Source organism: Rhipicephalus sanguineus, chromosome 3, assembly GCF_013339695.2.
Source record: "Rhipicephalus sanguineus isolate Rsan-2018 chromosome 3, BIME_Rsan_1.4, whole genome shotgun sequence".
NCBI lineage: Eukaryota > Metazoa > Arthropoda > Arachnida > Ixodida > Ixodidae > Rhipicephalus > Rhipicephalus sanguineus.
In genome coordinates this window covers 109,081,359-109,103,594 of record NC_051178.1, presented here as the reverse complement: position 1 = coordinate 109,103,594, position 22,236 = coordinate 109,081,359, and the positions used below count along the sequence as shown (strand labels likewise).

The 22,236-nt window shown below is 46.5% G+C and overlaps 1 protein-coding gene across 1 annotated transcript in view; it reads right to left on the bottom strand.

Annotated features, from left to right (window-relative positions):
• Positions 1–22,236, bottom strand: part of LOC119385752 (E3 ubiquitin-protein ligase Ubr3-like) — a gene marked incomplete in the record, with an annotated part of 121,881 nt that overhangs the window by 79,259 nt on the left and 20,386 nt on the right. The window contains 7 exon segments of the mRNA XM_049414088.1: positions 706–839; positions 5,737–5,918; positions 7,075–7,230; positions 8,391–8,483; positions 10,753–10,886; positions 12,434–12,842; positions 13,375–13,508. Coding sequence (XP_049270045.1) covers positions 706–839; positions 5,737–5,918; positions 7,075–7,230; positions 8,391–8,483; positions 10,753–10,886; positions 12,434–12,842; positions 13,375–13,508 — 1,242 coding nt within the window.

The window sequence follows — 22,236 nt, the reverse complement described above, 5'->3', positions numbered from 1 at the left end:
GTGCAAATATTCTAGCAGTTCGATTATTCGGACGAATACTACAGTATTCGAATTCGATTCGAAACGAATTTAAGTTATTTTATATTTCGAAGTATTCAATATGAACAAATGCGATATATAAACCGCATGTAACCCCCTGTAAAGGTGGTTTCACTGCAGTGGAGGGGTGCTATACCGTGAATACACCTTCCCAGAGAAAATCCGCACTGCCACGAAGCCCCACTTCAAGGATAAATGAACAAATTACCCTTACATCGATCCCATCATTTTTTAAATTTAAAAGCTTGTTATACTGGCTTGTATGGTATTAGTACAGTAAATTTTAAAACGTAACTTATTTTACAGGTTATCACTTGCATTCTACCGAAAGTCAAATCCTGCTACTATTCAAAGTTGGACATTTGCACATGCCTTATTTCAATTAAAAAGAAATATTGTGCAGGTTAGTTGGGTCATGACAAATATGCTCATTTTTCTTTATAACATGTGACATGATACTATTTGAATTTGATTCGAAATTATTCGATCAAATCACTATTCGCTTCAAATTTGCTTCGAACCTAAAATTTACTATTATGAGAAAGTTTTTTTTCTGGTGTCCTTTTAACTGATAACTCAAATATCAAGGCATGAAATTTTGCCACACCACCACAAGATTTCCACACACAGCGAGAGAACAAGAAGCAGCAGTGATGGTGTTCGCACCCAGGTTGGTGCGGACGCTGAAGAGCATGGCGAGAAAGGTGAGCGCGGCCTCCAGCATGGGCAGCACCTTGTCCGGCTCCAGAAAGGAGTTGGTCCGATTGGGCGACAGCGACAGCCACTCCCACACGTGGAACCTGATCGGAAGAAGGGGAGCAGAAACGTTCGGGTGAGTGGCTTCCGGCTTTTGAGTTTGACACGCACAGCATTGGCCTAGAAGAGAACAGGCCAAATATTATCGCTACCCCTAGCAGTTTCTTGCTTCTGCGAAGTCACTACACGTAAAATAGTAAGAGCTTACGGAAATATGAAGAGGGAAAGTATGAATGTCAAACGAGGCTAGACTGGTACACTAGAGGTCCACTTCAGTGAAACTTTAGACTGTGTAAAATGCTCAGAATGACTGTGTAAATGCTTCGAAATTGTGTTGCAGTCCACTAACCCCTAGGTAGAACATTTGGCGAAAAAAAGCAAAAGAGCAGGACTTTCAGTTGTCTTAACAAATCATAACATCCGGGCACAACCCATGCTCAGCATTCTTTCTTGTGATAATTACCACCCCTAAGCTTAGTTTTTCATTCGGGTTCTCCTGGCTTGCTGCCAAAGAGTCAGGCTTGTAATTGTGATGGCTGAGGCAGTGGATGTCACGTTGAAGCAGCTAAGTTTACGTTGCTAGCCCCCCATTGACATGAGCCAACCACCGATGCTAAAAACCACAAATGCAGTCATTGCATGTAAGCACTGAAACGAACTGGAAGTTTTGTTATTGCGTATTTTAGGAGACCCCGAGGCGCTAAATAAGTGCATGCGTCGTGTGCTTAAATGCTGAAAGACGCTGATGAAAAACAGATTTCAACATTCATGTAAGCATTCTCCCTTCGATGAGCACCATGCGTTGCCTTCATCCTCGCGATGCAGAAATCCGACAGCTACAGGTAATGAGAATGAGCCCCTGTCATTGGCCAATGCTGGTGCCTCGCACAAACAAGCTTGACGTCGTTGAGATTCCTCAAACCCATTGGATCTGCCCGTCTTTTCTCCTGTTTTCAATTGGAAGATTAGGTGCAGGATATAATGATAGAAATACCTTCCACTTTCTGCCAATCCCTCTGAGCCCCTTGAACAAGGTGCTTGCTTTCACTACTCAAGGTGCCTCGATTATGCTGAAAATTAAGATATGCATCACACCTCTCACCGCACAGTGCACCAGCAATGAGATTAACCCCAGAAGACCCACATACCACTGCACATTAGGTAAACAAGTTCTGATCAAAGACAATGCATTCACACAAAGAAACTAGAGCTGTGCGAATAGCAAAATTTTGGGTGCGAAGTGAATTCGAATAATAAAGATTGAGTGCGAATCGAATACTTTTCGAATAATTTTCTAATATTTATCAAGTATTTTTCGAATACTTCGAAGCGAAATTACAGAAAGAAGTTGCAGAGAATCCCGAAGTATGTTCTTACAAGACAGGAACAATTACAAGAGCAGATTTATTCCTAAGGGGAGATGCGGCTTTCGTATCGTGAAAAATTTTTAAAAAATCTATTTTCAAAAATCTATCTTCAGTTTCTGTAGTCCTTTTTTTTATTCCAAAATATCGTCACTGAGAACTACGTAGAAGTGCAGTAAAAAATTTGTTGTGCTTGCCGAGGTGACGAAAATTACTACGGAAATCGCAAAAAAAAAAACTGCGTTTAAAAAAAAATTATAGCTCCACAACGGCGCAACCGGGCGCCTCCATCTTGGGCTTGTCAGAAAGAGCATTTCTCAGTCTTCAAATTTCCCGCTTCACCTAGGCCCTCCATTCAGAAAAAAAAGCATATAAAAAGCAAATGTTTGAAGTTCACTTCGTAGTCTTCGATTGGCTGCATCCGCCATGTTGCTCCAGCACGCCTCGCCACTGGTCTGATCCTCGCTCCGACATAGCATCGTCTGCGGCTTGCACGTCGTGATGTCACGGTTTTCGACACTCGCGCTACTTGTATGTTCTGTGTTTGTATGTTCTGTGTTCACGGGTTGATGATCACTTAGAATATAATTACACTTTAGTTCGGCAGCTGCAAGCGGAACCTCAATAATCAGATTATGACAGTGCACCATGCTTGTCGCGAACATCGCAGACTTGCATCTCGGACAAACTGTTCTGCTTATCAGCATTTCGCACCTCGTGACGAAGACTATCGCGGGACGACTCTTATTCATACTCGCGATCAAGCATGACGTACTTTGAAACATCGGGTACCGTGGCCCCGCACATCGCGACCGAGTTGTTGGACTCTGCTCATGGCGCCGATGTACGAGACAAATCCAAACTTTGCAGGCAAGAACATCGTGCTAGCGGACATGCGAAAGCGAAGAAGCCGCAATGTGTTTCGTCGCAAGCAACGAATCGCCCGCTGGCTCCTCAGAAACATGGATGCACATTTTACGCATTGGCAGAGGACCCCCTGGCAAGCTCGTCGCGCAGCGACTGCTCGGAGCATCAGAGGAAGCGGCTAGCAGTTTCGCACGTCGGCACCCCAAAACAAAAGACCAAGCATGCTGCATGCCGATTTATCGTCTTTATATTTATTTTCCATTATTATAAACTGTTTTATTTATTTTCTGGAAGTTCGAATACTTCGAATAGTAAAATTTCGGTGCGAATCGAATTGAATAGCAAACACTATTTGAAAAATGTTCGAAAATTCTAATATTCGCACACCCCTAAAAGAAACCTAAAGCGAGCCTAATACAAGACTTAGATGCCTGGGAGTGGCACTCTCAATGGTTCTTGGGTAAACTTGGGTAAGAATGTGATGTCAACACGCCAAATGTTCGCGGTCCTTTAGCATAGCGAGCCCTGTCTAATGGGTTTCTAAGATGTAATTGCTGTCCATACTAATTTCTACTATTTATATGACTCCAATTTTAACTTGTGAGATACCTTAATGTCCACGTCCACTCTATAATATACAACCGTTAGCTTTACCGATTCCATCACTTTACATACATTTTCGGCGTTTGTGTACCCTGGTGTATCCCTTAGGTTAACATTGTGTTTTGCGCGCTGCCGAACCCACGCAGAAAGAAGCACGAGATTGAGATCTGATCCATCAGGTGCCGCAATGAGCCCACTCTGATGAGTCTCTGAGATGTAATTGCTGCTTACAGTAATTTCTACTGATTATACGACTGCAATTTTAACTTATGACATAAGTTAATGTCCACTCTATCATATGCAACCCTTAGTTTAACCCATTCCACCCCTTTTCTGTACATTTTTATTTTTATCAGGGTTTTCGGACAACTCCCACTGGCGCTAGACAACGTGGTCCGGAAGATAGCAAAATGTATCACTCAGTGCTCGTGCCCTTAAAAAAACAATAACATACGAGGGCGGTCCGATAAGTACTTAGCCTTCAAAAGAAAAAACGAAAGTTTTGGAATGGTGTCGATTTATTTCTCAACATAGTCCCCTTTCAACTCTATACACTTGACCCAGCGATCCTCCAACATTTTGACCCCGTCAGAAAAATACGTTTTCTCCTGAGCTGCAAAGTAGGCTTCTGTGGCGGCGATAACTTCTTCATTCGACTCAAATTTTTGTCCGGCGAGTGAATTTTTCAGGTTGGGAAACAAGAAGAAATCACTCGGAGCCAAATCTGGAGAATACGCTGGATGGGGCACCACTTCGTAGCCCAGTTCGACCAACCTTGCCGTGGCGACGGCGCTGGTGTGAGCTGGCGCGTTGTCATGGTGGAAGAGCACCTTTTTCTTCACCAAATGTGGCCGTTTTTTCTGCAATTTGACGTCGAATCGGCCCAGTAATTCGGCGTAGTAGGGTCCTGTCACCGTTTTGCCCTTCTCAAGGTAGTCGACGAAGATCACACCTTGAGAATCCCAGAAAATGGTGGCCATCACCTTTCGGCCGATGCGACAGTCCTCGCCTTCTTCGGAGCAGGTTCTCCGGGTGCAGTCCACTGTTTCGACTGTTCTTTGGTCTCTGGTGTGTACCAGTGGATCCATGTTCGTCGACGGTCACAAAACGACGCAGGAACTCCTTCGGATTACGCTTAAACAGCTTCAAACACTGCTCTGAAGTGGTCTCACGGACGCGCTTGTTGTCCAGAGTGAGCAAACGCGGCACCCATCGCGCCGACAGCTTTCTCATGCCCAAAGTTTCATGAAGGATATGACCCACGCGGTCTTTTGAGATGCCTACTGTCTCAGCTATCTCGCGCACCTTCAGTCGGCGGTCTGCCAATACGAGGTCGTGGATTTTTGCCACGTTATCGGCCGTGGTAGCCGTTTGCGGGGCCCCTGGGCGAGGCTCATCAAAAACCGACGTGCGACCCACGTTTAAACTCGTTGAACCAATTTTTGACGGTTGCCATCGAAGGAGAAGACTCACCGTAGACGGCAGCCAGTCGCTCTTTGATCTCGCTGCGCGATTTCCCTTCCAAAAACAAGAATCGAATCACTGACCGATATTGCTCTTTTTCCATTTTTAACGGACACACGAAATTCACCTGCTTCCTGCAGCGGCCAAAACAAAACCGCGAGCCCGATTCGACTGCACCTTTGCATGTGTCCCTCTAAGAGAACGTACTCAACGTCGGTATATGTCTCATGGGATAGCGTCGCCCTCTCGCGGTGAGGCTAAGTACTTATCGGACCGCCCTCGTATTATTTGACATAGCCCACAGTTGGTACAGTAAGTAGGAATTGATTGGCTTTCTCAAGAAACCTCAATTAGAACTTCAGAGCAGCTTTTAAAAAGTGCTACAAATCGGCTTTGTGGCAAAGTCTCTAGGTATCCAATGCACCACATGGAAAGCGATACACTGGGCTCTTGTACAATTAAAGTGAACCAACGTTGGCAGGTCCTTGTTGGCTATGGCGCGCTACTGTTGGAAAATTGTTGCACACGACTCAAAACCAAATTGTGTTAGCCGTAGTTCAATGCTGTATTCAAAGCCCCTATGCACAGTTGGGTCTCAAGACTTAACTGCTTCACATGCTACTGCACACAAGCACGCACACACCTCTGGAAGACTGTGGAAATGAACCAGTCTGGATCAAGATGGGTGGCACACAACTGGAGCAGAAAGAGATCGGCATCCACCATGGAGTTGCAGAAATGGCACTGAATGTACGTCATGGCCTGCCCCTTGATCTGCAGTCCATTGCGCGCCCAGAGGCCACACAGGATTTCGTGGAACGACACCTGCAAGTAGGAAAGCACCGCCGTCTGCAATGGATGGTAGGTTGGCATTTCGTGTCAGTCAGTTGCACTGGTTGAGTCGCGGTGTTTTTCAAGTGAACGCTGCAGAACAAAATGTGCGCAAAAATAATAATTGTTGAGGTTTTACGTCCCAAAACCATGACATCATTATGACAGACGTCGCAGTGGAGGGCTATCGAAATTTTGACCTCCTCGAGTTCTTTAATGTGCACCTATATCTAAGCACACAGGCCTCTGGCATTTGACCTCCATAGAAATGCGGCTGCAGCGGCCAGGATTCGATCCCACGACCTTTGGGTCAGCAGTCAAGAACCAAATGCGCATCAATTCAGTCAATATGTAGGGTCGTTCAACTGACATTGAAAGATAAATGATTTCTCTCATGCTGGTAGCTCTACCACAAGGCCGAAAGCACCACTCTTGCCACAAAAAGACTCTTGATAAGCGAGAAGATGTGCAAGAATAAAGTACAAATAACAACGCCCCCTTGAAGCTCCCGTACTGGCATGCCGTGACATTATATATTTTGATAGTTCTGCTAAGGCCTGCATAATTCTTGATCAGTAAAAATTAATTACATTATGTTGTAATAATGGTAAGATCTTCTTGATTATCTATAAATTAAATTTAATTAATGTTGCGCTCTATTAAAAACAGAGGCCTTAACATGGCAACTTTCAGGAAATGTTATTGAGCCAAAAAGACTAAGAAATAAAGGCTGAAATTTGTCACTGACATTAAGGTGTCCGGATTTTGGCGTGGTATTCAAAGTGAAACTATGACCTTTATTTAGGGATGTGCAAATATCAAATTTTCAGTTTCAAAGTGAATACAAATAATGAAAACCAAATGCAAACAGTATTGAATATTTTTTAAATACTTTTGAATACGAATGGTATAACTGCTGACTTCTGCAAAAAAAACAGACACAGTTTGAGGTTCACACCACGAGTGTGAAATTCATTTCCGCGAAATTCGCGCCAGTATTTCCCCAAGGGCATGAGCCTTGTGACTTATGCTTATACAGTAAGTCACAATTCATACAAACATACTATCACGAACTTCGTGCGACAGAAGATGGATGAGGGTGTAAGCTAGATACATAACAGGTGGAAGCAATGAAGAACTACAAGTGTACCATGGCCTGTAGAGGGTGTGCCATCAGGGTCATCAGGACGTCCGTGTCTGGCAAAAGCTCGACTAGTGTGGCCCCTTGCCTCGTCACTGCCTGGCACAAGAACACCGCGTAGTACCGGTGCAGGGGCAAGTGGAATGACACCTGGTACGGGTTGGGCTGAAGCAAGAAAAGAATCGATGGAACATTCGCGAAATAAAACTCCACAAAGTGCAGGAGACAATAAAGAGCACACTCGTAGAAAAGGAGATATGGTGCTCACTTGTACAACAGCACTTGTACAAGAGCACACTTGTAGAAATGGTGCTCAGGCAAAAAAATAAAGTTGCAGTCACGCATCTCAGATCAGAGGTGTAAAACACGGAGATGCAGGAGTGGAACAACAAAGAATGGTTAGCCAGCCATTATCACAGTCCTGAAAAATCTCACTCGCAATAACCACAATCACTTCCTACACCTTCGATAGACTGAAGCCTATGGCTGCATTAACTACCAGAATTAAGAGTAGCTTGTGGAGATTGTTTTTCAAAACTGCAGCATCCTCTGATAAGTTATTTCCAGCACATGGCTCTTAGTCTCCTGTAAGCCAGATTCTCCTCATAGCGCGTTCCACACCAACCTCGGTGCCGTTGCGCGATAATGCAAAAAATGGCACCTGTGTTCCCACAGCGGCGCCACCTGGAAGCGAGGTTAGGCAGGCACATGAGGAACTAATTTCCTGTTCTCTGGCTGATGTTGAGCGTCGCGCACTGACTTCACGCTTTCGTTGGGGACCTTCACGGTAAATTTCAGCGGATGCTTTACAACTTCCTCAAATGTGCCTCTTTTAACGAGACATCATGAACGAACAACACAGTCTTGGGTTTCTCGCAGGGGCAAACATTACTGGCTCGATACCCACGCATGAGAAGTTGAACTTCAACCACCCAACATTCGCATGCTGTGTCGGTCGCATTCGGCTAGTTGACTTAGAATGGAAAATGCAATAAATGCCCTTTTATTTGTTAGCACTACCATTCTCTTCTTCCTCTGTTCCTTGAGCAGAGAAACTCCACAAGCTCTGGCAAAAAAAAAAGAAAAAAGAGTACCGAAGACAATACTAAAAAAAATTACTTAAATATAATCAGATAGATCATAATGCGGCCGAGGCCTCCCAAAGAATTAAGAGTGCAGCACCAACAAAAAGAGAAAGAATTGGTACAGATAAGACAGATCACAATGCGGCCACGACTTTGGAATTTATGCTTGCCCAGCCAAAGGCACCATTAAAAAACCAAATGATCGCTGCCCAAAGCCCCAGATGCCCTTTGGGAACTTACCGTGTCGTCCTTCTTGAAGCCAATGCTGTCAAAGAAATCCTCTAGTGCTGTCAGACACCTTTCGAGGACATTCTTAGACAGAGGCAAGGTTTCCTGCCAAAAGGAGTGAAATCGTCTGTCAGCGTGCTGGACCATATCTTGGATAGCCAGAAGAAGCACAGTAACAACCCTCAAAAGTTCACTACCTAAGTACACATTAATGAAGTATTATTTCAAAACTTTATTTAATTAATTTCATGGCAACAGGTTGATTATTAAGAGGGAAAATAAAGGTATTTTTTTTTACATGCTGAAACTTTCATCACTGATATGATGTCACTGTGAAATTACCGATTTCAAAGCTGAATTCTGTAGTCTGTAGTGGCTAAGACGGATTTTTCAACCTTTCAAAGTCAATTCTTTGGCCGTATTAGAGTACTATGTAGTACATGTTAATTATTAAAAATATTAGAGAATGAATAGTATGCGCAAATAATGTCATCAAAATCTAAGTCTTCACACTGTCACTGATGCACAAACTTCCAAGGCAGCACTGGTACCCGTTCTTTCATGATTTTTATCCTTGTACAGTAAAAGCTCGTTAATTCGACACCCCTTAATTCGGAAATTCGGATAATTCGGACGGCTCTATTGGTCCCGGCCAAAGTGCATGTTAATCTATGGGACCAAACCTTCGTTAATTCGTCAGAATTGGGCTCCGCACCGCTTAATTCGGACAAATTCTGACGGCTGCCGCTACACAAATGTGTGGTAAAGCAGCGCTGGCACCACTGGGGCGAAACCGAAACTTGAGTGGCATCGCCATCATCATCAACTAGTTGGGGCGATAGCAGCGTCACCGAACGTCGGCGTCTTCTTTCTTTGCTTCAATGCGCCTCCGACGCCATTTTTCCTTGTGTTATGTCGGCACCGTCTCTTCTTGCGGAGTTCATGTTTTTTGCCGTCGTGACCGTGTTTACATGTGAGGCCCGAGCATGCGGCAGTAGCCGACGGTGGCATCGACGAGGTGTCAGCCGAGTCCACCGACGGTGACTGCCCGACCTTCGATGCTGTCCTTCCCACAGATATGACCCTTCAGGACTACATCGCGATTGATGATTGTGTCGCCACGACTGGTCTCCTGCCCGATCAAGGAATTATTAATGATGTCGCGACCTCATCGCACCTCACGGGAAGTCTCGGAGGCGCTTTTGATATTGAGGGCGTTTGCCTGAGCACTGCCGAGAGTTTGCGCGCTGTTGGCCATTTGGAAAAGTTAAGAAAAATTGTAATGTAAGCCGGAATCTGCGTGAAAACGCAGACGATCATTACAAAATACTTCAGCAAATAAAGGTATGCTTCTCCAACTTGATTTTAATGTTGTTTTTCCTGTTCATTCGTTAATTCGGCATTCGGTTAATTCGGACATTTTTTCCGGTCCCGTGAAATCCGAATTAACGAGCTTTTACTGTATCTTTTTTTTGCTTACAAAGCCTCCTGTGGCACAAAAAGTGTATATTTTGTGGTACTACAGTAGAATAATTTATCACTACAATTAAACTTCATTTTTTTTAGTATCCCATAAGTGTGGTAATGTTTCAAGGGGGTGTACAAATCGGCTTGTCTACGCAACAATAACGTGTAAAATGTACACTAGAAACATGGGCCGGCATCCGCATGTGCGGATAATGAAATAATACTTTTGCACAACGATACTAAACCGTCTCACAGTAAGGGAGGTTGTTAATTATATTGATTAATTAAAATATATATACTAATTAAATGACAATATGATTATGAGGCATGCCACAGTGAGAGGCTCTAGACTAATTTCGACCCCTGGGGCTTTTTAACGTGCACCTAAATTTAGAATTACAGAGGTGGCTTTGCCTTTCGCCCTCATCTAAATGTACCACTTCGGCTGACGTCAAACATGCAAACCTGAACTAAGCAGCACAACGCATTGGCACTGAGCTAACACAGTGTGTTCTCACAGTCAGACTTATCTTGTATCGTGGGAGCGAGATTCACTAACACAGCTTAAATTACGTTTCTTCTTGACATCTCCTTAATAGGAGAGATGTCGAAGGTCATAACCTTGAAGAAAAAACAAAGGCTTTCCAAATCAACATACAGGGCCAATCCGCATTTCACGAACTATTTCACAAAGCATCAGAGCGCTCTACTGTAGTGACACTTTATCTAATTCACCTTGGCAAGAAATGAATAACTTGCTTTAATTATCTGTTGTTTCAACTGACAAAAAATTAAGCGAAAAAAAAAAGTGAAATAGATGACACAAAGTCAGGCACACTCTCAGCTTGCAGTGAGCAATGTGCATACCACCTCAGGTTTAAAAGATTAAAGGAAAAACGGTACGCACCTCATTTTTGAGGTGCGAGATGAGAGCCCAGAGGGGTGTGGCCGAAGCCTCCAGCTCGGCAGAGAAGGCTGCATAGTACGTGTTGGGCTCGAACTCCACGTGCTGCGTCAGCTCTCGCTGGTTGACGTTCATGCCTGTTTCATAAAGTGTGGGGGAAGAACAAGGCAAGGCAGAACGGTGAACAATCAGCTGCAATCCGGGTAGTACCAAAAAAGTCACAGTTCTGCCGCAAGGGCGAAGTTATACATGCGATAGCAACATGCTAGAATGTTATACAAAGTAAGGCTAGCAGCTAACTTCTTTACATGAGACCCGGCGTATAACTAAACAAAAAGCTGGCGTAAGGAAACACGGTCGCTGCGGCGAGCGAAGCTACCTTGATGTTGTCTATCACTTCAACGCAAAGTGGCGAAAGCACAGCCCGAGCTAAGGTATGAGCACGCAACCACGTCCATTTGATCCAAGCTCGCAATTCCGGATGAAGTGACGCAGCCATCCCTCCGGCATCCCTCCATGCACCTTCGCGCAACTCTGCACCTTCATGTTTCATCTCTGCATGAGCCGCGAGTGGCGGCAGCCCTCACACACTTCCACTTGTACACAGAACATACGATGCACGAGGTGATGTTACCAATTTGGACTTTATACAGAACATCACGGCGATGACACAAATGCACCTAGAGTGTCCATATAATTGCTATCGCAATGAAAGCCTGCCCCTTCAGAGCACTCGGGTCCAAATGCAGCTCGCACTTGCAAGATGGTACAGCGTCAGTGCTACCGAGCAGATCGAACTAGGGGCGCAATCATTGACACTTTACTTATTTTACCTCCAAGGAGTACACACACATAGCAACAGTCAGGAAATGGGGAAGTTAGGCAGAATATAAGAGCAGTCAGAGCTACAAGTCCTGTAAATTGTCCTCCTAGTGACAGGACATCACTCTCTGTAAGTGAGCATTAAATTATCACAGGGCAACAAACAGACACTTTTGAACCGGATCAGAAATGAAAACACCACAAAAGCTATGATGGACATTTCTGGAGGGCTTCCTTAACCCAGAATAATTCAGGGATCTCCAATTGGTTTCATGTGCACCTCATCACATTAAGTACACAGGCATTTTCACTGTGCCCACAAATGCATATGTGGCTATTGCCATGGCAGCAATGTGAAAATTAACTCGCAAAGACACTAGTCATCGCATACACGTAAAGACGAAATGTTAGAATTGCATGCACCAGTGCTCGTAAACTGAACAAATGCCACAGTGGCAGCCACACGGAGGACTGTATCGCACCAGCCGAACTGCATACATATCCGATTCAAGGTTTGCTGCCCTGAGTATTTATACCCACACACTATGTTCTGAGAAAACTCCTTAAAGGGGTCCTCAACTACTTTTTCAAGTAATTATCGAATAAATTAGGAGTTTATTGCCTCACGAATTGACTGCACAGAAATTTTTCGTCTTAACACATGCCAGATATCAATATTTAACCACCCCCCCGGGCTCCTTGGTTGGTGTCCAGCAATACAGGAACACATGCCTATCTATTCCCTCCCCCAATGTACACAAGTAGCCAAGTAGTATGTTGGTGCCCCCGCCTCCTTGAGCACAGGGAGATTAATCACTGCCTGTAGGTAATACCTATCTGCAAAGGCCTAAAATTAACTTGCCTTGAAACATGGAAAGCAGAGAGAACCACATGTCGAGGAGGCGAGTGTCGCCGAGGAACTCCATGGCGACCGGCCGGTGGGTGAGGATGTTGTTGAGGTCGCTCACCAGAGGCCAGTAGCAGTGGTCCTTAGCAATGCGGTGGCCGCAGTTCACCACGTAGTGGAAGTTGCGCTCGCCCTCTTGCAGGGTGCTGGGCTGCAGGATGAGGGACATCATGGCGCGCAGGCTGATCACCATGATGTGCAACAGGTGGGCCCGGCGCGTCATGCGCAGCGACAGTGCCTCGTTGGAGAACAGCTGCACGCTCACGTGCACCACCCGGTTGGACAGGGTCTCGGAGTCTGTCGACTGCGTCAGCATGTAGCTGATGCGGCTGTAGTGTTGCACAAAGGTCTGCGTGAATGCCTCCTGCATGGTTTTGGAGTACAGGTAATGAACAGAGTTGGCTAGTAAAAGGCACTGTGGTTAGCAATCGTTGATATGGAGACGCCACAGGAACTACAGACGACATGAGAATACACAAACACAACAGTGACAGGCCAACGGCTGTTCATTGGCTAAGTAGCACTGATTATAATTTCCAAGTGCAGCTTACGACACACAACAGAAAGAAGTGCGAGTGAAACTCAGTGCTTTCAGATGTTATTTTCTCGAGATTCTATGTCATTTTGTCGGCTAGTTGTCTGTATATACAGACACTTCTTCAGAGAATATTTTGGCCAAACAAGGGCTCTGCTGTTTTGTTTTTCTTTATAACTGTTAAAATGACAGTTATAATCAGGAATCGAACCAGTGTCCTGGAGCATCAACTACCACAGCGGGTGAGTTGCAGCCTTATAGCAAGTGCGCTATACAGCAACCCCTGGCTCACAAGGGAGAATCTTTTCTACCTGTTGTTTCCATTGAAACAAAAGAGACTAAACAAGAGAGGGCAACGTACCTTGTAGTTAATGTCAGGTAGCATGTTGAGCAGGAAGCACACCAGCTTCTGCGGGAACTCAAACTTGACCATCCAGAAGACCAACTCCTCCAAGAAGCTGTGGTGTATCAGGACAGGCTGTAGTGCCGCGATCTCTGCACAGACGGAGAACAAAGAAAAATGTGCAGGCAAACCCAAGCATGACAAAAATAAGAAAAAAAAACAATCTCGCAGCTACAAATATGCTACAGAGTGCTCCTTGAAAAGCCAGAATCTATTCTAAGATACTCAACTTCCTACAAACGTAAGGTGTCTGTGGGAATCATGAGGCAAACAACAAAATAGGCATAGCCAGTGCTGCCATAGGCGAGAGAAAGATAAATAACTTATTGATTGAAACTGTTGCCCCAAGTGAGGCTTGGCGTCACCCTGATGTGGGAGGGCTCTTTGTTCACGGAAGCCTTTGGCTTTGGCTACCTTCTTGGTAATGGTGACGAGTTGTCGGCCTTCCAAGTGCTTGAAGGTCGAGCTAGGCGTCCCACGCCTCGACTACGCAATGTTTATTTGCATGTGGCACCAAGTTCCAAACATATCTAGTTGCCTTTCGCTGTTGTCGTGCCACGATCATACCAGGATCAAGTCTGCCATGTTGGTCGGCTATGTTGCAGAGCAAGCAGAAGTAAAGCTGTGCTTTGTAAGTGTCTCCCTTCTCTGCCAAGTTTTGGGTGTAATGGAGGGTAAACCCAGCACCCTAATCTGTAGTGTTGTATCACTGAATAGTTAGTGGGTGTGGCTTCTGTCTCTTCTGTATTGCACCAGATATCGTGCAGGGAGACAGAAAGCCAGCTGACGTGCTCGCGAGTATCAGCATGGGCCATTTCATTTCACTCTAGGCCACTGTATCATGGCATCCCCGTTACACAAGTGTTTGGGAGAGGAGTACTTCATCATCTTAGGATCTCGAGTGCATCGTTTGAGATGCGGCTCCTCGAGAAGCTCCTAAAGGTGACCTGAGTGTCGGTCAAGGTGACTGCAGCATCTGTACACGTGGCGGCGGTGAGAGCAATTGCCGCCTCTTCTGCTGTTTCTGGTTTGCGAGCCTTGACAGTGGCTGATGCTGACTTGCTGCTTCAGGAGTCTACAACCCGAAGGGTGTACGTGTTTCAACGCGGATAATGGTCGCAATCCCAGCAGTCGGCATCCAGGTCTTGTTCAAACCTTCATTTGACGGCATCAGCCTTAGCCCATCTTCTACTTTTGTAGTATGTGGGATGCGTACTGCACAAGGCATGTGCAGGGGTGGAAGCGGGCTTGAGTGTTTTGGAGCAGCTCAGGGAGCAGGCATAATGCTGTTTTGGAGCACCTTTGGAGCACCGAAATTTGTCTTTTGGAGCAGCGCAAGTTAATTTTGGAGCACAATTCTAGGGTCAAACATCATTGTTAATTTTTTTTTTATTTCTGGTGAACACTAGAAATTCCAACGATTTTAGAAAACATTCAATACTGATGAACCAGCCACAAACGAGATAAGCGATGTTTTTTTAATAGCTATACTTGACTAGACTGACAAATGAAAAAAGTTCATGGTAATGAACGTTTTCCAGCAGCCGTGTTTGCCGGGTTGCTACGTTTTCGTCAAAAGCCTACGCCGGATTCAAATTGTTCCTTCGAAATGCGCGGAGGTCAGCGCCGTCTGGAAGCACTGGAAGAAACCAAGCAAACATGCGTCTGCACCCTAAACTCCGCTTGTCGGACGAGCGAGCGACGCGCCGCACGAGGCGTTTTCGAGTAGGTAGACGCGGCGGCGCGATTTTGAGATGGCGTTCGTCAAAATGACGCGCGCGACCCTCCGACCATGCGTGAGTTGCGCATAATATCATGCCATTCGGGACGCAACAGCGCGATTTTGCGAAGGCGTTCGTCAAAAAACACGCGTGTCCCTCCAAACGCGCGTAAATTGCGCCAAAAACTGTGCCATGCGGTTCCACCTTTGCCCTTCAAGTTACCTTCCAAGATTTGTCAATTCTTGGTGTCGGTGAGGTGCGATGATACTAGGTGTCGCAAGCGCACAATTTCTATCGCGTGGTTCTGTCTTCGTACTACCTCACATTCGTCTGAGTAATAAGCATTCCAAGTGTCTATCTTCTTGTTTTACAGCGAAAGCTGTTATGAGATCATTTCACCGGCCGTTTTTGGCGCCGTAGTTGTCCGCCGCCGCCGGTGTCCGTAACCAGTATCGCTCGAAATAAGAAAAAAAACAACGAAATAATAAAAAAATTCCAGGATGGAACGAGGTTCGAACCTGGGTCCTCTGCGTGGGAGCCCAGTATTCAACCTCTGAGCCATGCCAGTGCTTGAAATTGCTTTGCAAAAAGGTCCTATACAGGCTTCATGTCGGGAACGAACCACATTAGCATATGCAATATAGCATGGTAGAAGAGTAAAATAAGCACCAAGCGTCGCACAACGCGAATTCTGTAACCAGGTGTCACACAATGCGAATTGCGCAACGAGTAGGTTGTTGAATGCTTTCAACCCATTACAAAGGGCTCTGCCATAATTCTTGATCGTCATCAGGCACAGCATCAACAAAGTGCGCATAATGCCTTACATGCGTTTAGCAGGTACCACGGCTCTCCGTAGAATTACGAAAAATGGCACAGTGCCTGCTGCCCTACTTCTCAAAAATTACAATAATTTATAGTGTAGTGGGCTCCTCGCAAGTGCACTTGTATTGGTTTCCAAGGAAGCCCATAAGCGCATGATCCATTTCCTCGGGATCTCAATAAAATTACAATGATTTATAGCGTAGTGGGTTCCTCGCAAGTGCACTTGTATTGGTTGCCAAGGAAGCCCATAAGCGCATGATCCATTTCCTCGGGGTCTCATACCATCTGCGGCGAGCAGATGGTACGAGCTGCAGCGTACTCAACCACGAGCCGAGCGCAGGTTCTGACGAGCAAAAATCGAAAAACGCGACCGATCGCACTGGCGAGACTAAGCTCGTCGCTGCACAAGCGCGTTTACATGCTGCATTGATAACGTCTAAGGGCTTGTGTGCAACGCAAAAAATTCTCCACATGGCACGCTCTCACTAAAGAAAATGAGTTTCGGAAATGGTCCAACCGACTTACACAAACAGAAGCCTTGTGAGTGGTTTCGCGATTGGTAGTGGCTTCATTGACCGCAAACGGATAAAACAAATTTTTCTTTCTCATCCAGACTTATGACACAAAATCCATCTTACACACTCAGTTATACAGCAGTTTCCTTAATGCAAAGTTTCTAAATAATGGTCGCGCGTTTACGTCCGCGGCAGCTGCTCGCACTATCCTCATGCTTCACATCAAATTAAATATTCGCAGTAAATAGAACCTTTTCGACATTATGAAGCGTCAATGCACTTACTTTTATTCATGTTCGCAATACCAGGCCACGATGACAGCAACCGCCTCATGCGCGCAGCGCGCCAGAAAACTCCGTTGCTGCCGGCGCCATCGAAATATGGCCGCACAACTAACTTTCTTGAATCTAAAAACGTTGCTTTCTTGTAGCTAGCTCCTGTACAGGCTCGCTAGCTTTTTTGCTCCTTCAAAAACGTTACGAGAGCGTGCGAAGAGATGTGATGATGATATAAGCGATATAAGCTCGCATAGGCGCGCCATGATACAGATGACAGCGGCACATGAAAGCACCAAACGTAGCCTCGGTGATCGGTTCCGGCAGCGCACCGGAGCCCATCGCGGAGGCCGTGCACCAAAGACCGCTTGGGAGCAGTTTCGGTGCAATATTGCGTTTTGGAGCAGGATGGCGCAGCAGAAGCAGATTGGCGCAGCGTGGCACAAATGGCGCAGCACTTCCACCCCTGCATGTGCAAATGTCATTCTTTTTGGTTCAAAGGGAAGTGGAGGCAACTTTTAATAGCAGCAAGATTTGACTTTCGGTAGAATGCAAGTGATGACCTGTAAAATACGTTATCTTTCAAACTTTGCTATAATTAGAGCATATAAGCCGGTATAACAAGCTTTTAAGCTTAAAAAATGATGAATCGATGTGAGGGTAATTTGCTCTTTTAACCTTGACGTGGGGCTACGCAGCAGTGCGGAATTCCCCTGGATAGGTGTTTTCACGGCATAGCACCTTGTGCTGCAGTGAAACCCTCTTTACAGGGTGTTTGAAACCAACTTTACAGGGTGATCTTGTTTTGACGTTGATAGAATTTGTGAAATTCAATTTCTTGCCAGTGAAAACATTGTTGCATTGAAACTGTATCTTAGAATTGCTTCGTTAAATCAAGAGAAGAAAAGTGCACCCATTTCAAAGGTAGAAAATACAGAAACGGGAAAAGTTCATTATACACTGTGAAATTCGTTACATCAAAGTTCCACAGCAGAACAGTGTCTTGAAGTGCAGTACACAAAACAGTATATAAATACATTGCAAAAGAATACTGAGATTTCTATGAAGAGGAGGAGGGGGGATGTATGAAAGCTTGAAAACTGCTACAGTAAGAGCTCATAAAGCGCACTCGAAAGACAAGCCAAGCAACGCACTAGTGATAAAAGAACTATGTGACAAGTGGAATCTATAATACAAACAATTAACACGTATGTCTAACACAGCTGTCTACATTGTGCCCGTAGGAATGTTAAATGGGCCTAACGGTGCCACCACTAAGAAGCAGCTGGTGAGGGGCAGGGGGGCTGGCTGCCATGCAACACTACAATGTAGATGCACAACAATGCCACACCACAGCCGGTCACCAGCTCACCTTCCTTGAACATCCTGTACTCAGACACTGGAACAAGAGTAGGAGAGAGAGAGAGAGAGAGAGATCACCACAGCTGCGCCACCCACAGAAAAAGGAAATGCAATTTCTTGATCCTTATAAGTAGGGATGGGCGAATATTCGGGCGTTTCGAATATTCGAACTAATATTGCAGTATTCGAATTCGCTTCAATACGAATTTAGATTATTCGAAATTTCGAAGTATTCGAAATGAACGAATATATGTATACATTTGACCGCACATAACCCCCTGTAAAGGTGGTTTCACTGCAGCGTCTGGTTGCTGTGCTGTGAAACAACCCCTCCAGGGGAAATCTGCACTGCCGCGAAGCCACACTTCAAGGTGAAATGTACAAAGTTTAAAAGAGTGTTATATGGGCTTATATGCTCTAAGTACAGTCAAACCTCGATATATCGAACACGGACATATCGAATTATTGCCTATATCGAACGGTTCCTATATCACGTGGGAAATCGCATGCATTTTTAATTTTTTATTTCGAACGAAGTTTGACGTATAATGGATATATCGAACTCGGCCACCCCAAACCGCCCGCGCTCCGTTGACAGGCGGCGAGCTTTCCCGCCGCGCTCCGTTGACAGGCGGCGAGCTTTCCCGCAACTCTCGAAAATAGCGGTAGCGCGGTGGGCGTTTACGACTGCTGCACACATCGATGGCGCCGAGTGCGCCACTTGAACGTAGCGGCATACGCACGCCGCAGCCTTGCAGCAACGACGCACTGCACTTGTTGCTCGCCATGTTCAGCGCAAAAAAAGGAACACGAAAACACAAGGAAGTGCACGACACAAGCGCTGTCGTGTAGACAGCGCTTGTGTCGTGCACTTCCTTGTGTTTTCGTGTTCCTTTTTTTGCGCTGAACATGGCGAGTATGTTCCAACTAGCCCAATTTGCCACCTTACTTCAGTTCATCACTTGTTGCACCAGCTCCTCCTTGATAGTATCGCCAGGCATCCGTCGCATCGGTCGTTGTTGTGCTCGTGTGTTAGGCCTGCCGCGCGTTATAGACGTCAGACTCTGCCCAGGCGGCGCTGCGAAAAACACCGCCACCAGCGCCCTCATCGTAGCCCTGGCCCTAACTGGGTAGTGCAAAGAGAGCCGCCCGCAAGCGAATGTGCATAGGCCGCAATATAACCCTCCTCTTTCGTTGGTGTCGAGGCGCGGTTTCCTGAAAATCAAGGACCTGGAAAGCTTCTTCCGCCAATCCACGCTTCAGAAACAAAGGAAGCTGATCAAAGCGAACTGCGAGTACAACAAAATAAGTTTTAGTTATTCCCGCGCGCTGCAACTCGCAAGTACAAGCGAGCATCACACGACACCGAGTAAGCCCTCCGACATCCGTTCTCTAGAGCCTAAATGCGTTAAAATCGGGTATATACGTATGCCTCAGCGATAAAGTACCTACATACACGATCAATTTACTTAGCTATGCATCTTACGATCAGTGGTACAAAACTCGGTTCATCAGGGGCGAATGGCCCCGGCGATTTTCGCCTTTTCAGTTGCATTCTCCCTTAATTCATTTCTCGCTTCCTGTGCATTGGAGTGTTTTATTACGCATCCTCAAATGGTCTCTTGATGGTCGTCTTCCGTTTGTATGTACTGCAAATGGGGATACGTGCGTGTCCACTTTCGCGGGGTACAACCAAAGGCAAAACCGTGGCCTCCGAGATAGCTACGGCAACCGCGGAGGACACGGGCGAAACAAACCTGAAGGGGGTCACGACCAACATTCTGCGATTTACTTGTATGACGCACGTGGTGTTAGCTAGTTAGAACCAGAACTCTGAGCCTTCAAAATGTACATACGTCTGCGATGCTGTGTTGTGACGACCAACTCGTCGCGGTGTGCGTATCACGCGTCTCCAATCTGCCTCTAGCTGCTCACTTCGTGTTACACGACAAGCACCGCGGTCAGAGCCTCTGCTGAGCTTCATAGTCAAGGTTACCACGGTTTTGCATCAGGGCTACGCAAAACAACAGCAGAGCCACACATTCATGCCACCGGCTGTGGAGAACGCGGGTACTTCGCTTACCGAACACGCTCGCAACGGCCCGTATCCAGCGCTCTCGCCTTTCTTCTTCGTACGACAACTATGGAAATCGGTAAAACTGAACGTTGTTTTTCAGTCTTTTACGTCCGTGGCAATTCACAACGCAACAGTGCGTCTTTTGCGGAGTTTCTTCGTAGCGTGCGGAGGGCTCTCGTCTGCTGCTGTTTTCGCCGTCGTTCAGGCGAATTATCCAGCAAGCACTTCACGACGGTTCGGTGGCGCGTCCGACTAGCGGAGAGCAATTCACAGCTCTCGTTCTGAGTGGTAAATGCGCAAACACACGCGACATTAAGCTCAATCGTTGTTTCGCACTCGCTAATTGCACCTGGTCCCATAGCAAACTATGCGAGAGAGTCGGTCTATGCACTACTCAATACTTCTCCGACAGGTGGCGCCACACATCTTGGAAACTCCAGAGTCTGACGTCTATGGTGTGTGTAGCGATGGCTGCAGACGCGAAGAAACGGACGACCCTGACTTTTGCAGCAAAACTGGAAGCAATCCAGCGCGTTGAGAATGGTGAGAAGAAGTCGAGCGTCGCGGACGGGTTAGGCATACCAAGGAGCACATTGAGTACTCTGCTCAAAAACAAAGCCGACATAAAGGCCAAGGCCGAGAAGAGTCAGCACTCGGGCGCGCGGCGTGTACGCAAAGCTGCTTTTGAAGATGTTGAGAAGTCTCTCCACAAGTGGCTCATGGACGCAAGGGCCCGAAATATTCCTGTATCGGGGCCGATGTTGCAACAGAAGGCAAAGAACTTTGCATTCATTCTCGGCGTCGAGAATTTCAGTGCGAGTAGCGGTTGGCTACAACGTTTTAAGACTCGTTTCAACATTGTCGGGAAGACTGTGTCGGGAGAGAGTGAGGACACCAATGATGAAGAAATTCAGAAGTGGCTTGATCATGAGTGGCCCAAAGTTCTCGCCAAGTATGAGCCGAGCCAAATCTTTAATGCTGACGAGACGGGCCTGTTCTGGCAAATGCTTCCGCGGCAAACGCTGGACACTCGCGGGGACAAGTGCCACGGGGGCAAGCAAGGCAAGGCCCGTGTGACGGTCCTATTGGCTGCCAATATGGATGGGAGCACGAAGCTGCGGCCACTTGTAATTGGCAAATTTAAAACCCTGAGGTGCATGCGGAACTGCCCCAATATTCCGGTGACTTATGCCTGGAATAAGAAGTCGTGGATGACGAGGGATATTTTCCTCAAGTGGCTGAAGGCGTGAGATTCGGACCTGGTGCGTCAGGGACGGAAGGTATGCCTTATCGTCGATAACTGCACGGCACACCACACCGATGCCCAGCTGAGCAACATCGAAGTGGTATTTCTGCCGCCCAACACCACTTCGAAGCTCCAACCGTTGGACCAGGGCATTATCCGCACATTTAAGTCTATCTACAAGCGTCGGCTGATCGACATTTTGCTTGTAAGACTCCGGATGGGCCAAGATCTGAAGATCGATCTTTTGGGCGCCATCCAAATGCTCAAGGCGTCGTGGGAAAACGTCAAGCAGTCAACGATCGCCAACTGCTTTCGGCATGCGGGCTTCGGTGGACGCACTGACGAAGCATCAGTGGAAGAATCCGAGGAAGCTGGGTTGGCATGCGCAGATGAAGAAAGCGAGCTCGCCGAAACGTGGAGCAAGCTGGAGAGCTTTGTTGGTGCGGAGCCGCAAAGCATGTGCATCGAAGACTTCGTTGGAGGTGACGACAGCACTGGTACAACGGCGGAGCTAACGGATGTAGAGATCGTCGCCGAAGCTACCGCTGAGCAGCCGAATGAAGACGCTGCCGAGGTGGATCCCGCAAGCGCTGATGGTGCCCCGCTCCCGACATCAGCTGAGGTCGTAGCCGCTTTGGCCCTTGCGCGCCGCCACTGCAGCGCGATTGAAGGCACCGGCCTTTCACTTGTGGATCGCCTGGACTATGTTGAGGACGCAGTCGTCAAACACGCCATTGCCAACAAAAAGCAGGCTACTCTTTTTCAGTATTTTAAGCCAACACAATAAATACTTTGTTTG